The sequence below is a fragment of the Phasianus colchicus genome, chromosome 6 (genome assembly GCF_987193195.1).
Source record: "Phasianus colchicus chromosome 6, bPhaCol1.hap1.1, whole genome shotgun sequence".
Taxonomy (NCBI): Eukaryota; Metazoa; Chordata; class Aves; order Galliformes; family Phasianidae; genus Phasianus; species Phasianus colchicus.
In genome coordinates, this window is record NC_143441.1 from 33,677,648 (window position 1) to 33,695,296 (window position 17,649).

General features: G+C 37.8%; 1 protein-coding gene across 1 annotated transcript in view; it reads right to left on the reverse strand.

The window, feature by feature from the left end:
• Positions 1–17,649, reverse strand: part of CUBN (cubilin) — a 133,570-nt gene that overhangs the window by 32,665 nt on the left and 83,256 nt on the right. Inside the window, exons 39-52 of the mRNA XM_090142141.1 lie at positions 16,983–17,172; positions 15,757–15,954; positions 15,287–15,433; positions 14,210–14,400; positions 13,768–13,951; positions 12,176–12,350; positions 10,978–11,156; positions 9,254–9,463; positions 8,824–8,964; positions 6,854–7,035; positions 5,443–5,614; positions 4,394–4,600; positions 1,843–1,992; positions 876–997 (exon numbers count right to left, since the gene is read on the reverse strand). Coding sequence (XP_089998267.1) covers positions 876–997; positions 1,843–1,992; positions 4,394–4,600; positions 5,443–5,614; positions 6,854–7,035; positions 8,824–8,964; positions 9,254–9,463; positions 10,978–11,156; positions 12,176–12,350; positions 13,768–13,951; positions 14,210–14,400; positions 15,287–15,433; positions 15,757–15,954; positions 16,983–17,172 — 2,448 coding nt within the window. The remainder of the gene's footprint in view (positions 1–875; positions 998–1,842; positions 1,993–4,393; positions 4,601–5,442; positions 5,615–6,853; positions 7,036–8,823; positions 8,965–9,253; positions 9,464–10,977; positions 11,157–12,175; positions 12,351–13,767; positions 13,952–14,209; positions 14,401–15,286; positions 15,434–15,756; positions 15,955–16,982; positions 17,173–17,649) is intronic.

Consider the following 17,649-nt stretch of genomic DNA (forward strand, 5'->3'; position numbering starts at 1 on the left):
GAAGGCTACTCTGTCCTTTGAAATTTAAGATTAGTTCTGCTTTAAGCAAATTCGTGGATGTTTAAACTTTTCATTCTACTAAAATCATGCTGTAAATGAGCAAACACATAGTCAGTTATCAAAATATCATGCAACAAAATTATTAGGACTCTGGGTTTGCATTTTTTTTTAATGTTTTGTGGTTGTAAACAAAGAAAACATGACAGGAAAATAGTTAAAGCCATTACACATGAAAATCTGCAATGTGTTTTGGCAAAATTGTTTTTCAGATTTTTTTCTGACGTAGACCTCAAATGTTGTGATTTTGAGCTTTTCTGCAAAGGATCAGTCAAATAGTTCAGTAAATGAAGTCTAGCACTGCTTTAAAGGCACTTAAATTGGTGTCTCAGCAGTGTGGCTGAATGAGGTAGTGCCTCAGGAGGCTATTTATAGTTATTAGGGTATTAGGGTACATCACTGACATAATTTGGACCAGTAAACATATTATCTTCTAAGTAACTATTAAGACACAGAACTAACTTTCCAATGTCTTCTAACGTTTCTGCAAAAGTGCAACAGCACATTTATTCTCACGACAGCAAGTATATCCACGCACATCTAATACTAGGAGTTATTTTCCTACAGATAGAAAGGCATTATTTTGAAGGGGAAATCAGCATTATGGCTTTGAGGTCAAGATACATACGAATCTATTTTCCAAAAAGCACAATCTAAGTTAGTTGTTTCACACTCTTCCTTAAATAAAACAGAGGGGGAAATTTTTAATTCCTCCACAGTTCTGATTTTTCCAAATTATCTCAAATCTCTTCTCCAAGATTCACAAGGTGCTTTTTCACACTGCCAATCATGCACACAGCCGTGGCATTATTACTCACACTGATGGTTTCACCTTCAGGGGCTTCCAACAGCCAGGAGCAGTGATTCAGGTTGCCATATGGCTCTGGGTAGTTAGGACTTGAGATAAATCCCCTATCACCTGACTGTATACCACCACAGGCTGAAGAAAAGAAAGTAACATTTCAATACACTGAACACTATAAGCAAGTGACTGAAATATTATTCACCCTGAAGTAGTACTAAAATATGATTAGACTGATACAGGTGATTTTGGATGACAAATGCATGGGTGAATAATTTGTTGGGAAAGCCCGTTTTAAAACCTTTGTCACTGAATTACTGAATAAACAGATGAATGACCTTGAGAGTTTGCATTTATTCTGACACTTAGTATAGCTCTGTAAAACCTTTGGCAATTAACACTTACAGATGCCTTTTCTGCCTTATCTTCCATTTGTTTATCTCAGACTTAGGAAGAAAACTTGGGCCAGTACAATCAAAACAAAAAGTTGTCTGTGTGTCTAGATAACCCCCAAGGCTAAATTCAGCTGTGAGAGACAGAATAGTCGTGCTGGGCCATAAATGGCAAAGTGGTGTAATTTGCACTGATATGGCTCTAAGTCGATTTCAAAATGAGTGCAAGGGTTCAAGCAGCAGAACACATCTGAGCCATGCTAGCAGTCTGGAGGCCTATTTGTAGTGAGTCAAACTTGGCTGGTATTACCTGTTATGTCCCTATTCCCAAGAGCAGACAGCTGTTCTGAGTGTTGCAGTGCATTGCAAAAACTCAAATGTGGTTCAGGGAATGGGATCAAAGAAGCAGAAAATAAATCTGAAAGCTAATTTCTAGCATATGTTTGCTTCAGATGGATATAAATAGTTGCAGAAATTACAGAGCTTCTGAGGATCTCTTTGAGAGCTGATCCCATGGTATGAATTCTCAGTATCATCACATGAATGGCAACATTTTCCTTAGCAAAGGCAATGGTCTACCGAGTCGTTTACCTTCAAATATGTAATGGCCCAAGAATCCTTTATCTTCTGTGTTTTCATCACTTACAAAGTGTATCCAAACCTGGTGTGCAGCTATCACAAGTGGCACTGATGGTGCGGCCTGACCACAGAGTCTGGCTATTAAATCTCCATCAGCATCCCCTGAGCAAAGAAAGAAAAGAAATACACAGTTTTTGAATCCTAAAACAGATACAGAAACATAAAGGAGTACATAGGGAAAACACGTATTTTATTTTATTTTGACTAGAAAACAAAGTATATATTACAACAGTTCAATCTGATTATTTGTTGTAAGTATACTTAGAGTGCTATGGCTCATTGACACGATCTAAATCTCTTTGACAGTGTTCTCTTCAAAGCTATATTAATTATTCTTTTAATATCTTGAGCTCCTTCTCTCCTCTCCCTGACATCCTGCACACTTTTGTTTTGTATGACTCATCAGACCTGAAAATTCAGCAACAGGTCTACAGAAGTTTTTGGGCAGAATGAAGGGAAGAAATGGCCCAAGGACCTCATTGCATGGAAGGCTATTGAGCCTATGCACTCATGGCATCCATCATTAAAGTCAATGGGGATTTTGAGTTTTCTACAGTGTAAGGATATGCTCCAAGAGCAAGCCATCACTGCTATATTGACAGTGTGAATCTCTTCCCGATGTACTCTTCTGCGTATAGCAAAAAAACAAAAACAAAAAAAAACAACCAATGTTTGCTCAAATCATCAAAGGAAAGCATGACAGAGACAGAAGCACTTCTGCTTATGCTGTTGGAAGCTCTTATTCCATCATAGTGATAGAAGTATCCATTCCTATTTATTACTGATATATGTTCAGGACAAGGAAAATAATTGTAATAGTGTTCCTCAAGACAGCCAGGTAATGCTATTCCTAAGTCTGCTTTTCTAATAACAGCAGTGTGTTGGTCTTAAAACTGTCTGTTCAATAGCATCTGCTAGCTCCACGCAGAATGGCAGGCAAGAGAGCAGAAAGGAGAAATCTGGGGCATTCTTCAAAGCTCAGGCATGGTTATTCCAGATAACACGGCTGAGTAGCTTCATCCTTCTGTTACGCAGTGACATAGCCCACCATTGGAAATGCCTTGAACCCCAAGGATAAAAGATGACTTTTTTTTTTTTTTTTAAGACAACTACACAGATTAAACTCTGTTTTTTTTTTTTTTTTTTTTTTTTCCTCCATACAGTATTATTAATTGTGTTGTATGAATAACTCACAATAATTTTACACATCTCAGCTTCATTAGGGTCCCTGGATGACCTCCTGCTGAATTGGATTTTCCAGAAATTCATATCTACTGTGTTAGGAGACTCAAACAGCATCTACCTGAATTTACTGATATCCTGCACCACCTGCTTTTCATGGCTTATTAAAAGTTACTTGTCAACATGCAGAGCAGAATTAGGCGGTTTCCCAAAGACTGCTCTTGGGAAACTGAAGACCCACTAGGATGGATATGGATAGAATGTGTAATTGCTATTTAGATTAGAAAATTTGTAGTGCAAAAAAAGACTGACTTTTTTTTTTTTTTTTTTATCTCTTTCTTTAGTTCTTATTGCCTAGAGGTCTATGGTTCACAATAAAGCATATTTTTCAGAGTTTTCTTTTTATTACTTCCCAGTTCCAGTGCATTGTGGGAAGGAATTGTTAGACTTTGCAGCAATGCATGCTTTAGCTATGCACATGATAAACTGATGCAGTGCAGCCAAGTGATCTCATTCAAATCAATGCACATGAGCATTTAACAGATTTCTGCTCTCAGACCCCAACCTTTCAGGAACAATTTCCTGGTAAATTAGAACCTGCTCTCACTGGGACTTACAGATTTATCCTTTCAGTGAAGAGGACAGCTGGAGCTTTCATACTACATTTAGCATTAGCTGAGTGATTTTCATATGACATTTCCAGTTGCTTTTTATTGTGGACAGCCAAACATACCCAAAGATGCAGAGATATTACTGGTGCAATAACCTTGTTACTGTTTTTCTTTTTAAATGCTTTAGTCTGTATTTTGTGATAAGTATCACAGGAAATACTAATTTCCTTCTGGAAAATCACCTTATAGTTTACAAAACTGGAGTACACAGCCAAGAGCCTATGAATAATTAAAGCATTCTTTAATCTACTTCTGCTGTCCCCAGGGATATCGTAAGAGCAAGGAGAGAATGGGCTATGGACAAAATAATTCTTTTAATGACTTCTCCCTGACTGCATTCTTCCAAGGGATCAGGTGAAATTTGTATTATATGTATTGCAAACACCACAGAACAATTTATAATTTATACTCCATTTTTGAATTTTCTGTCCTGAAAGAGTGATGAGATCCACACATCCATTGCAGTAATACTGAAATCCCACTACGGGAATTCAGTACTAAAAGGAAACATGGGAGGCATGCATATGAACACTCTCAAATGGGCAGGTCCTGTCAGTCTCTGTGACTACATGAACAAGATTTGGTACAAACATAGTTGTACAACCAGAATCTTGATAAACTTAATCCATTCTCCTTCTGAACATACCAACCTATGCGTAACTCTAAATAGTCGTACTGGCAGTCCTGATGATGTTCCAAGTGGAAATCCTCAAAAGAGATGTATATGGAGGAGTTGTAGCGGGAGGGATTTTCAATGGTCCATTCACAGTTCAGTTTACTTGTGTAATTCTTAACACCATCATAACCAGGAGAAGAGAAATTCCCACCTGTATATCCCATCAGAGTTCCACCACAAACTGCAGAAACAATATAATTTATTTTAAAATAGTAGTGATTCTTGTACAGACATAACACCCATCCCTGTTCATAATGCCCTGTATAAGAAGATTCTTACCTTGGAAGTTATTTGCAAATCTTTAAAAATACGTGTGTAAAGTGAAGAAATAACTGTTACTCACAGCATGAACATATTTCAACAGCACCATCAGTGCAACAAGCATTAGTTAACTTTGTGAAAAAATCTCATTACAGTTCTAACTCAGTACTGTTCAGCTTCTAACCAATCCCTAATTCTAAATTCAAGAGAAGATTTTTCTGAAATATACCCTCAAGAGCAGCACGCCCATGCTAGAGTAGGATGCATGTGTGGGGGAAAGTTTGAAAGACTTAAGGCCCTAGTACTAAAGGTTTGCCAGTCATCTCCCTGGAGGCTACACTTGCAAAAGTAGGTTAGGAGAACTCTTTCACAAGCTACAGGAAATTAATTACCCCCATGAGTAATAAGGAAACACTTGAATTATTCAAGTAGACTATAGCAGTATGCCTTTTAGATTTCTTCATGGAATAGGCCCACTTTAGATCATCTCTAACACAGGACTAAATACAAAACAATAAATCAGTAGTGTGAGTAAGGACTGTAATCCAGCAGAGGTTGTTCTTTTGATTTGAAGTCAATAACTCCAAGATATTCCCCATTTTTTCAAAGTCCTTTCAACTAATTAAAGACATGATATACACCCATCCAGAAATGTAAGGGAGAAAAAAAGGTATCAGAGGTCTGTTAGCTGCTCCACTCATTTTGTCAAGCACCAGCAATTTAGTTATGAAATGAATCATTTAATTCAAGCACACAACTTACCTGAATCTTCAGTGGATGTGTATGAGACACTGAAGCCTCTGGTTGCATGGGACATATCTGTCACCAAAATAACTTTCATAGTATTTCCAGAGGATTTCACCTCAGTGCCTGGGTTTACCTCACCACACAGCTTGACCAGACGGGGAGAGTTCTGTCTGAGGCCATTGTAAACCTGTTGAGTCAAAATAACTCTTCTGAGATACATTCTCATGAGCATCTCCTGTACCATACAACAGTGCTTCACCTCTTTAACACAAAGTTCATTGATGTCTCTCACAGCAGGTTAGCTCCCACATCTACTCAAAACCTCAGAACAAACTTCCACTGACTTGAATAGATAAGGCTTCGAAGTAAAACATCAAAAATACCTTGCTTATTTTGTCAAAACTCAAACATAACAAACACAAACTGTTCCAAAATTTGAACAGTTTGTTTAGGAAAGAAAACAATATTTTAGTTAGAGTTTCAGTCTAAAGCTACTGATCATGTTCGTTTCATTGCAAATGATCATATTTGAATTCTTTTTAAAACAAAGATCATTATAAAAAATGTCCTCCAAAATATTCAGTGTTGATGGGCATTTTTGATTAATACAAACATTTCACTTTTTGCTGATTTAGATGTAATTTGCACAGTACAGTTTCTTTCACATAGACTTTAGTCTAGAACTTAATTTCTTTCTTTCTAATACAATCTCAGCAAGGTAGAAAAGACTTTTCCTACTGAGATTTGGAATAAGTGCTGAAGACACATGAAGCAGCATGACAGATTTTCCTTTAAAAGATCCCTACTTCATTATTCAATAAAAAGCCATTCCTTATGATCTGTCTAAAGTACCCATAAAGGAAAACAAGGGAAGATCACCCACAAATCACCAGGAAAAGCTCCCTCACTCCCTCACATTTGTACATGAGCTAGCTTCTGATCATGGTAAAACTGAACCCTTCACTGCTAAACTGAACAAACGAGAAACTGAATACTATAAACTGGTGGAGCTCAGGGTACAAGTAATACATAGGGAACTCTGCCTTGCTGGGGAAGAAAGGCTAGGGATGAGATAGATGCTGACAGAGAATAATGTGACCATGTTAGGGTTGCATGGTGAGAACCTTGCAGATCCTACAGCAAACATACCTGGATGTCCATAAGAGACTAGGGGAGCTGGAGGTACCTCTACCCACTGTTAAATTAATGACACTGGATCCTGGTTCTTCAAGTCCACCCCTCTGCCTGGCTCATGAATTCCAGAATGCCCATACTTCAAAATTAGCAGATGTGACCCAGCAGAGCTAACTTTCATTTATCTGTTTCCTCTGGATGAAATTATGATTTGTCTTAACATCAGATGTAGGCATAAATGGCCTTTCAGCTGTATTAAGTTCTGTATTCTGTCTTCACACACAATACTCACAGCCACATAATCTGATGAGCACCTCCAGTGTTCTTCAGTTCTCATATCATTAATGGTTAGGATGACACGTCGGCCTTCTTCCACTGTGATCCTCCATTCACACACTCGATTATGTGGGTATGGGTTGGGATAGTTCGGTGAAGTAAACATTCCAGCAGGGGCAGAAAAATCCCCACCGCATTCTGAAATACCCAGATAATTTTGGGACATTATTTATAGACTTAATAGGAAAAAAAAAGAAAAAGAAAAAAAAAAGTTCCCATCAATAATGCAAGAAAAAGAGATCCTGAAAGCTTGATTTGTTTTGCCTAGTCTGTTCATACATTTGTCTAACAGCTGAGTTCCTCAGTTCTTACTCATCCATAAAAGCAGCTGAATGTTAATAGGCCATAGCAGCTCTAATTATTAACACATCCTTTTCCGAAGGGTTTATGTCAGACTTCAGCAGCCTGAGTGACCCTCGGGCTTTGTTGCAAAGCAATATAAACCTCTTAATGTGGCTGTATTGAGATATTACTGCCTTTCAGATGACTAGGCAGGGCCTTAGTGTAATGATGGAAGGATGTGTTTTTCCTCTGCTTGTTAAGAGAGGTAGAGAAAAAGCCACAAAGGACCTTAAGCAATTCTTTTTCTGTACAATTATTTTATTTGTTCCCATCTTTACTACAAATATAAAATAATACTCTGATGAAAAAATATTAAAAGTCTTGGGTATACACATTTTTCTTCTGTGACTAATGGTGTAAGCTTGCCAGTCTATACTTGGTTTTCTCTTCAAATACAGAGATATAGTTCAATGGAGTACAGTGGGAGAGTTAGTCTCTTTCTTCATCCTCAAAGACTCCTATAGAATACAGTCTCATCTCTGTATCCATCTGCATTTAATTTTTGTTAGTACAGTTTCTCTTCTGCATAACAGGGTTCTGGGAGTGAAATAACATTCCTTTGGATTCTGCTTCCTACTCTGTTATTTTACTGCAGAAGATGAAGGATAAGGAAGCTTTCAGATGAAGCTATAAGGAATTAAAAAAGGGTTGACAGGAGATACTTTCAAGCTAACTACTGCAAATAGTTTATTTAAAAATCACCAGATTTTTTTTCTTATTTTTCACTTTGAGGGTTATTGAATGTTGGAATAGGTTGTCCAGAGTGGTTTTGGAGTCTGCTCCTGAGGACATTCAAAACTCAACTGGCCACATTCTCAATCAGCCTGCTCTATCTGATCGTGCTTGAGTGGTTGAACACTCCTTACAACCTCAGTGCCTCTGCAGTTTTGTGATGCTGCTATCACGAATCATCTCTGATGTTAAGACTGGAAAGATATTTTCCTTAGAAAGGCAAAATTTCTAAGGAAAACAATCTGGTATGCTAAACTATGTTATGAGAGCATACTTCTGCAAGGTGTTAATTCATTTCTTCTGGACAAGAACTCTCCAAAGAAGAAGGATAAACCTCTCCGTTTCTACATGATCAGCTCTTTTCCTCCCTTATTTCCCAAATTAACTAATTTTGAGAACAAATAAATTATACCTTTTAAAGTAGGGAAACAAAACAAAGTATTACCTCCAAACTACTGGCTTTAGGGAGATCTAAGAATACCACTCACCTTAAAAGAAGGAAAAGAATAACAAAGGAATATCATAGCATTTCTTTACCTTCCTCCTCATCAAGAGAAGGGTATGGCAGGGCATCCCTGAAGTGACTATTGCAAAGAAAAGGTGCAGAGAAGCATGCTTTGCTGTTTGAAACCTATTACAGAAAGCATCATCCTTTACAAGGTCTGCTTGCCTTTCAAAGTTTTGGCTAAGCAGTAACCAGAGAGCTCTATTCTTACTTTATCTAGCAGTGAATTTGAAGAGCAAATATACACCACTCCTAAAATAACTTATCTACAATGTATGCTATACTAGTCTAAGTACTGGGCAGTATGTTTCTGCCTTGAAAGTAACTTGCAGCCTTGCAAATCCAACCTTCAGTACTGGAATCAAAGCGCAGTCTGAATCCTCGGGCATTTATTGATCCGTCAGTGACAAACTTGACATAAGCAAAACTGTCAGAGGTATCCACAGCATCAGGGAGAGTGTTACCACAGTATCGGCCCAACAAATTTCCTGTAAAAATCAAATACAGAAATACAATTTTTTATCAAATATGTTATTTCTATTTCTATTTATACTGAAGGACCACATTAAGTAAACTAGTAAAATCAGTCTACTCCTGGGAAATTGCTGGGAAAGGTTTTGTTTGCCTTTCTTTCAGCAAGCAAGGCAGACAGGAGCAAACACTGTACATTCAAAAAGGGACACTATATGCTTAATAGGGAATGCTTTCAGGAACCTCTGATAAAGTTTCTCAGTGCTGCTAGGAAAGAGAGGACAAACAGTGAAAAAACTTCCATACCAGAAGCATTGTATTCTCGTATCTCCACAAAGTCATTTGCACATTCAGAGGAGTTTTGAATATCCAGGTCTTCCAGTGTTATGGTAAGATAGTGGCCCCTTGGCCCCTGCAGAAACCATTCACACAGCAGGTCGTCCGGGTAGTGAAGGTCAGGATATCCCACGCTTTCAATGACACCAGTTTGTCCTGCCACTGTACCGCCACAGGGAGCTGCAAAAGCAAGAACTAAGCTGATTGAAGGAGCTCAGAGAGATGAGCTGTTTTTTAGAAGAAAGCTCAAGACCTAAAACTAAGGCACAAGCAACTTATTCTGTAGCTGTGGTAGTACATTTAGAATTGCTTTCTGACCCAAAATTCCACGTTTTCTTTTTAATTCAACCAGTTGAATTTGTTTTGTTTGTCATATGCACCACTTGCATTGCAAGCAGCCCTTCCCATCTGCCGGTCTCTCATTAATTTGAATAAATTCTCAGATTTCAAGGACCATGTCTGATTTCTAACTATATCCATTTTTACTAGAAAACCCAGTTCTTCTGAAAGATAAAAAAATACCTCACATTCAATGTATGGAAATCTGTATCAGATAGTCATAAAGAAGCTTAGTTTGCTAAAAGTTGTTACTGGCAAAAAGTAATTGCTGGTTTGTGTCTAAAGCTATGATTCAAATTCCTCTTCTCTTTCCTGCAGTCCCTTCCTGTTTAGATACCTCTCCTTGTAACGGAGTGATGGAGTGGTTCGTGAGGAAAAAACTGCATAATTCAGGAAGTGACTATTTACATTCAATTTGTGCCCTCTGAAAACTCACTTATCTGTGGCACCTGCAGTTATAAACTCATAATAACACGGCTCACAGAAAATAACATTCCCTGATAGAATACATTGGATTTTACAGTATAGTCTGTGTGTCTGCCAGATACCTTTTCATGACAGTAAAATCGGTGTACGTACTGTCTGCTTTGAGAGAGAAGTGCTTTGCTCCAGAATGACTGGCATGTAGTTGAGATGACTGTTTAAATCTTCTAAGGATACATAAATGCATAATGGCTTAATATACCAACATTTTCTGAAGTTTGAAGTTGCTTCATTTTTCAGCTTCAGAAATATCACAGTCTGCTATGTTGGCTTAAGGGTTTGAGATTTAACACAATCAGGAAAATCCTGTGTAAAGCAATAGCGTTCACCACTTTGCCTTTGAGAAATTAACAGTCCAAGACTTTCCTACATGAATAACACTAACATAATAGCCATTGACCTTTGAAGGTCATTAAACTTATAAAAAAAAATAAAAGGTACCATATTTCTGATCTCATCAAATACTATTTTTTATTTTACATAGTTGTTAGTGCATTCTAATACTATTTTTGCACCTTGAAAGTAAATAATTTTTAAATTAAATTATGCTGCATGACTTTACCCACCTCACCATTGTGCTACTGCTCCTTCGATAACTATCTTTGCTGAGGGGTTACCCAGTCTTTATTTTCACTGCTGCAGATCTGTAGTCAGTTTCCTATTAATATTTCCATAATTTCCATCTCTTGCTAGGTCTAGAACATGCTGATGTTAATCTGTATGATGACTCTGATGCCATAGCACTAACGCTAATTGGAAGAAGTGTCTGCCAGTCTAACTCTTATGCGTGGTTTAAGTTCCATTTAAAAAGCCAGGTAATTGAGAACAAAATCTTCCCCATAGTGAGAGAAATTGATAAATGGAAGCATTACCAATTGAATATTTAGCATTGAATCCCACGTGAGTGTCACTGCTGTCAGATCTGAATCTCAGGTACATGACAGCTCCCGAGGATCTCTGTGAGCCTGGCAACAAACTCCCACAAAGCTTGGCAAGGATAGGGGCACTCGAGTCAGCACCATTACGTAGCTCTAGGTAACTTGAAGTGCAGCTAGAATAAGAGAGAATTTTTTGTTCAGTGTTTAGCAGTAATTGTTTTAAATCATTTACATAAGTGTACAAAGCCACAAATCTGTAGGAAATTAAATTTCCATGCACTGTGACCAGGACAGAAGCAATGTGTTAATGATCAATGATAGTCATACAGTATTTGAATCAAAAGAAGTGCTAGAAGCACTGAGAAAGATTCGTTCAAACCCAGGCTGTAATCAGATCAGATCTGACAAAAGTGTATCCTTGGGAGGTTATGAACAACACTGAAGACAGTAGTTGTGACCATCTTTAACATGATTTTTTTTTTTTTTTCAGCATTCAGCTATTAATTCTCTTTAAGGATTGATAAGTTAAAGAAAAGATATAATACTACCTAAGGGAATAAAAATTAAAATATGGGAATATACGTAGATGGGCATAAAAAGACCTAAAACACCTTAACTAACAGCTTTGCCTTCAGAACGATGCAGCAGCCTGCAGAAGACATCCTAGGAACTCAGAAAGAAAGAATACTTTTGGGATTCTCCTTCCTGCACCATTTTTTCCTTACAGTGGCCACACAGGTGAGGGTTGTTTTTGGCTTATACCGGTCTATCTCCAGATCAGTGAAGTTACATCACCTGGGAACTAGGCCTTGTTTCATGCTTCAGGGAGTGGGATGCAAAACATGTTGACTCATTGAAAATCAGCAGATAGGTGGTGGTAATCAATTGGATTTAAAACTTGTGGATAGTCACAATGAAAATCTGAAAACGAAAAGACTTAAGGGCAAAGATTTTACAGAACACACCTGATAAGTATGGATGCCTCTCCCTATCTATAATATTTATCTGTATCGTGCACTGCAATGTATACTAGTGACTCAATAGCTTTAGTGATCTCTCTTAAATATTTCCCAATCATTTTTGATTGTAAAAATGGAAGTGTGCTCTGGGAGGAATTAGAGAAAGTAACAGGGAAAGAAAAATTAGGATGAAGTCTCTGAAGAAATGCAGGCAAAATAATGTGAATATATACTTTGGTGAAGGTTCAATGTAAAACTGATCTTCAAATTGCAGTTCTACTGCATGTCCATTAGGAGCAGTTATGGTCCAGACACAGTCAGCGTGCGAGGGGTAATTGTTCGGATAGTTGGGGGAAGATGTATATCCGCTGGGGTTGAAATCATTGATATAAATATTCCCTCCACAAGCTGGGAAAGAAAAGATTGCCAATAAAAAACAACAACATGTTAAGGAAATGGGTGAGGCAATGAAAATATGAGTCATCACTATATTCCAACAGTTTTCTTTCAGTGTCATATAGCTACATCAAAACTGAATGTTTTTTACTGCTTGCTATGGAAAATCATATTAATGCAGTAGAATCCTGTGTTCCCTATGTGCTACTGTTTACCTAGTTCTCCTCAACTCCAAACGTTCTGGTCCTTAAATTAAACCGCTCTTAAGTCTTCCTTAGTTTGGCTTCTTGGCCAAGCATGAAACAGGCTTCTTGCCTTGTTCCCATCTCAGTTCTCAAAGCAAGAAAGGCAGCAGATCAGAGTCATCATTGTTACTGTGAATCACTTCCTACAACTGCTTTCCAGAAGTCAAAATGATTGAAATGCCTGTTTAATGCAATAATGAATACATGAGAAATGCCAGTCAGAGCAAACATGAGGATTAATTCTGGTCCTTTATCCTACAAAAATGCCTTCATTTTGATCAGAAGCTCTCTGTGAAAAAAAAGGAAAAAAAAAGAAAAAAAAAGAAAAAAAAAGAAAAAAGAAAAAAAGAAAAAAAGGCTATTCTAACAATGCTGGTAAACACAGAGTTTTAGTCAAGCTTTCTAAACAGTTGAAAGACTACGGTACAGCTTCATCCATTCTCCTTATGAATCCCCTACAGAAATGCTAGCAATGATTCTCTGTGGCAACAGGGAAAAGTAGACAGAAAACAAGAAAACAAGTACTGAAACTTTCAGTACATTAACAGGTTGCCTTAGTTGTGATTAGTTACACTGATTAACAGCAGGTCTCCTGGTGTCCCAAGTGGCATGTGTCAGAAATACAGTAGAATAACTGCAAATGTCAAATCCTTGATTTACTTCTGGAACCTGAGTCTTCATTTTATTTCATTCTTTGAGAAATGTTAGCTCTGGCATGAAATGTTGTTTTCTCAGCTGAGAGAAAAACTTGTGAGTAATGTTATCACCTTTCTAGACATACTAGAGTACATCATTCCTGACATAACTTAGCAGTTGCAGTGGGTAGTGAATGTTTAAAATAATGTTCTGTTTCCAGGCTTTTTTTTTTCTTCCCTTTTCTGCATAAATATGAACACCTCTCCTTAATTTCAGAGGCTACACACATTTCCCTGCCCCAAGATAATTTTACTTTAATATCTCCAGTTTCGATGAGCTCCATCTGGTTGTCTTTACAAAGGAGAAATTTGAGAATAGGATCAAAAGTTACAAACTAAAGAAAAAAAGAGGACGTTTTTGCAGACATCTGATTTCATTGACTTACATTCTGTCTGGGCTGGGATTTATAACAAAAATCCTCTTTAAGAGGAGAAATTGCAATTTATATCTATTGAGTTGCAGAACTCATGCTCATTTGCTAGACTTACCTAAACTCTTAGCCTCAAATTTCAGTTTGAATCCTTGACCCTCATTCCTGCTGTCAGAAATGAAGCGGACAAATAGCTGATTGTCTGTGGTGTACATGGTAGAGATGGGGCTGCTTCCACAAAAGCGTCCATTTCCCCTTCCAGATACCAAGGGTGGGGCAGAAGCATCTAGCCCATTCTTAAGCTAGAAGAAAAAAAGTTGCTAAAGTCACACAAGCTTCGAGCACACTCCATCGCAATGCTTCCATGGAGAAAAACAATAACCTAGTGTTTAATTAATGCATAGCGATAAGTAAGACAGAAAGAGAAAAATAATTTCTGTGGTATTTCAATTTGTTATTTCCATTTCTCAAAGATCTGGTCTGTTTCACTGCTACTAAAATCTGTAAGATTCAGATGCTTTTATACTTTTGAGAATTTGGGACTTTGCTAATAACCTTACCTCTACGTAATCACCAGTGCTGCAGGAAGCATCCTCACTTTTAACCTGAAAAGGTTGTTCAAAATGGACGGTTATGATAAATCCAGAGGTTGCCAGTACATGCCAGGAACAATTCAGATTAGGAGCATAGTTCTGAGGGTAGCTGGGGGATGTGATCACACCCCGGTCTTCATGCAAATAGCCTCCGCAACCTGAGAAAAAGGAGTTGAAGCAATTAGAAAAATATTAGTGTCAACTACTCAAATATTGATTCAGAAGAAAACAACTGTCACTTACAAGGAAGATGTTACAGGTAAAAGCAAATGTTGAAACAAATATTTGACAAGTTGAGGGCCATAGAGCAATGCACAAAATGAAGGATCTCCCAAATACAATTTAGCAGATTGCAAGATGACGCACACCAAACATCTTGACATTGAAACTCAGTTCTCAGACTTAGCAGGCAAGTAAGCAAATAGCTGTGCCATGGATCTCTCATGGAATGACTCTCATGATATCTGAGTTTATTGCTTTTAGCATGGACTAAACCACTATCACCTACTCAAGCTGATGGTAAAAAAACATTCTCCCAGCTGTCCGTTTGGTGCCTCAGCCTGTTCAGAAATCAGTTATCAGCTATGGCTGCACGTGGGAAGGCTGTCACTGCAAACTGCTGACATTCCTGCAAGAACTTATGTACTCTCAATATCTGTCTCTCTCTCTCTCTCTCTCTTTTTTTTTTTTTTTTTTTTTTTGTCTGTGCTTTGTGTCATTTACTTCCATCTCTTGGTTGGATATTCTCTCTCTTTCTCCCTCCAAGTAAGCTGTTACAACCTTATGCATATACACTTTTTACTTCTGGAAAGTGACCACTATAGTTGAATCATGCTTTGTTGCCTTACATTGTTGAGCAAATAGCAAATTTTATATTTGCAGAGTCAGAGATTTTTTAATGTATATTTATGAGAACTGGATAATCGATTTCTGTGATCAACTGCATAGACAGATGATAAAAATGCCATCAGTCTTTTCTTTTTCTACTCAGTTGTTAACAGCAAGGCAGAAATTTATCTGGGAAAGAAGAGAAACAGATCTTACTTTTGTGATATGAGGCATTAAATCCAGCTCCAGTGACACTTGCATCTGACACGAAGCGGATGAACATTGTCTCTCCAGTTGATCTTACTGGCCCAGGAGGCTCTCGTCCACATATAGTAGCTAGCAATGGGGAAAGACCATTGTCTCCTGAAATCAAAACAAGAAAATGTAATAATTAATAATTAAAATCAGTTCACTTGGCCTTTTTTGTTTGCTGTGGCTTTCCCACTTTCAGGCTGGGACTTTTAAAGACTTTTAATCCCTCACAGAAATATTTTCATAGATAACCAAACATTTTGCTATGCTTTGCTAGTTTTGTTTTAACTAGTGGAACATCTCAGTCTAGAGGAATGATACTGATGTGGATGCTGTTTCCATTGCTAACAAGATTACTTACGTTCCAGACACAGGTCCTAAGACAGTCAGTGTCTATTTCATACTACTGGGGTAGGGCAAGATTGGCTTCTTACCATCTTGGATAGTAAGACTGTCATAGTAGCACGAACTGTGAGATTCAATGTCCAGGGCCAGGACGTTAAACTCCACAGTGGACCCAGGAGCTCTGATAAGCCACACACAGTCAGCAAAATTTCTGTAATTCATGGGCCAGCCTGGTGAGTAGAGGAATGAAGGAGTTTCTTCACTTGTCACAATCCCTCCGCATGCACCTATGATGTGCAAGAAGACAAAAATGTAAGCATCCTCTTTTTAAACTGAATATTTCACTTAATTTGACAGACCTTGTGTTAAGAACAATGGGAGCACAATGATAGGGTGTGTAGTCAGAGGAAAGGATTTCTTCAAACATTGCTTCAGTTTGGACTAGGACTTGGACTACAAAGCCTGAAATCCAGAACTATAAGGATTATACACACATATATTTTACTATGAAGAATATTTACAAAAGTACATAGAAGTATCTACCACAATTTAACAGAGACTGTACTTCAGAAGGGAATTTAGACCTTCTTCAGCTGAAATGCTTTTCTTTCTCCACTCCTAAAGTTTCAGCTTTAAGTTTCAGGCAAGATGGAGATCCTTCAGGGATGTATGGTTGTTTAGAGCTCTCCCAGAATACAAAACATAAAAAAATACATGCTGCCACTATGCTGTAGAGCTCTAGGGATCCCTAGAAATTTATCTTTGGATTTAGAAAGAGGACACTACACTATGTTCCAGACAGTCTTAACTTTCTCTTGCTGAACTTGCTCAGAGAAAACCAATGGTACAATAGACACGTCTCCTGTCCTGTCAGGAGCTATTTCTCAAAAAGATTTATGATCAGACCAAGAGACTCCAAGAGATGGAGTCTAGCATAGGCTTCAGACCATAATGGCCAGTGATTTAAGAATGGTATTTCAAGAGAGGTACTTTTTCATGAAAGCACGTAACATGTTCAGCTTTCATGAAATAGCAGTATTAAGAAAAATGACCTTTTATCTACTTGCTTATTGATAAAGCACTATAAAATAGTGTACCTGAGAGTTCTTTGTAAATAGCTTAATATGATTGTTACAGTGTTTAATTAAAATATAAATGAAAACTCTCAGTCAGTTAATAGTGAGGGCTTCTTCTTGTGGGGAGGATTTGTTCAGAGATGTTTATATTTTGTTGTTGCTGCAGTTCTATTTTTAAGTAAAGCACAATATATTACTGACTAGATCACTTTTGACCACATGGCACCCTGAAGACCCACCTCTAGCAATTGTGCGTGTGGGAGCAGAAGGCTCCATTGCATACCACTCTAAAAGAAAGCCTCTTCCGGTCACAGATGAATCTGACTGGAACTGTATTGTCAATGTGCTGCCAGAGGATGCAAAAGAAGCTGGATCTGCACCACAGTATGTTGCAATAGGACGAGAATGAATGGTGGGCCCATCATATACCTACAGTGAGAAAAAGACAGTGATGGTGTCATTCCTCACAGGGGAAAACTTTTATCTTCCTCCTACCCAGAAAGTCTCCGAGGAGAAAATTACCCTCTTTAAATGAGCAAGTAGGACTTGGATGGTCTTTCATCAGAACACAGTTAGAGAGAAATTCCTCTTACTGAAAGGGAACAATATCTCCCCTACCTTTGTATGTTAGATATAAAGCTTTCATGGAAGAAAGATCTGAATGGAACCCATCAAACTAAACTCTTTCCCTATCACAGGGCTTCTCTCTGGGGATGCTGACTTAACTCCCGTGTGACAAAAGTCCATAAGTACAACTTTGTTTCTTGCTAAGAAAAAAAACCAATACCATATACCAGAAAAGAATGTTACTCTTTGGGTGGTTTGTTGTTTTGTTCTTTTTCCCAAGGAAAGCCTGCATTTCAAATTCTGTCAAATAAATCCATAATAACATATTTCCATGTATTT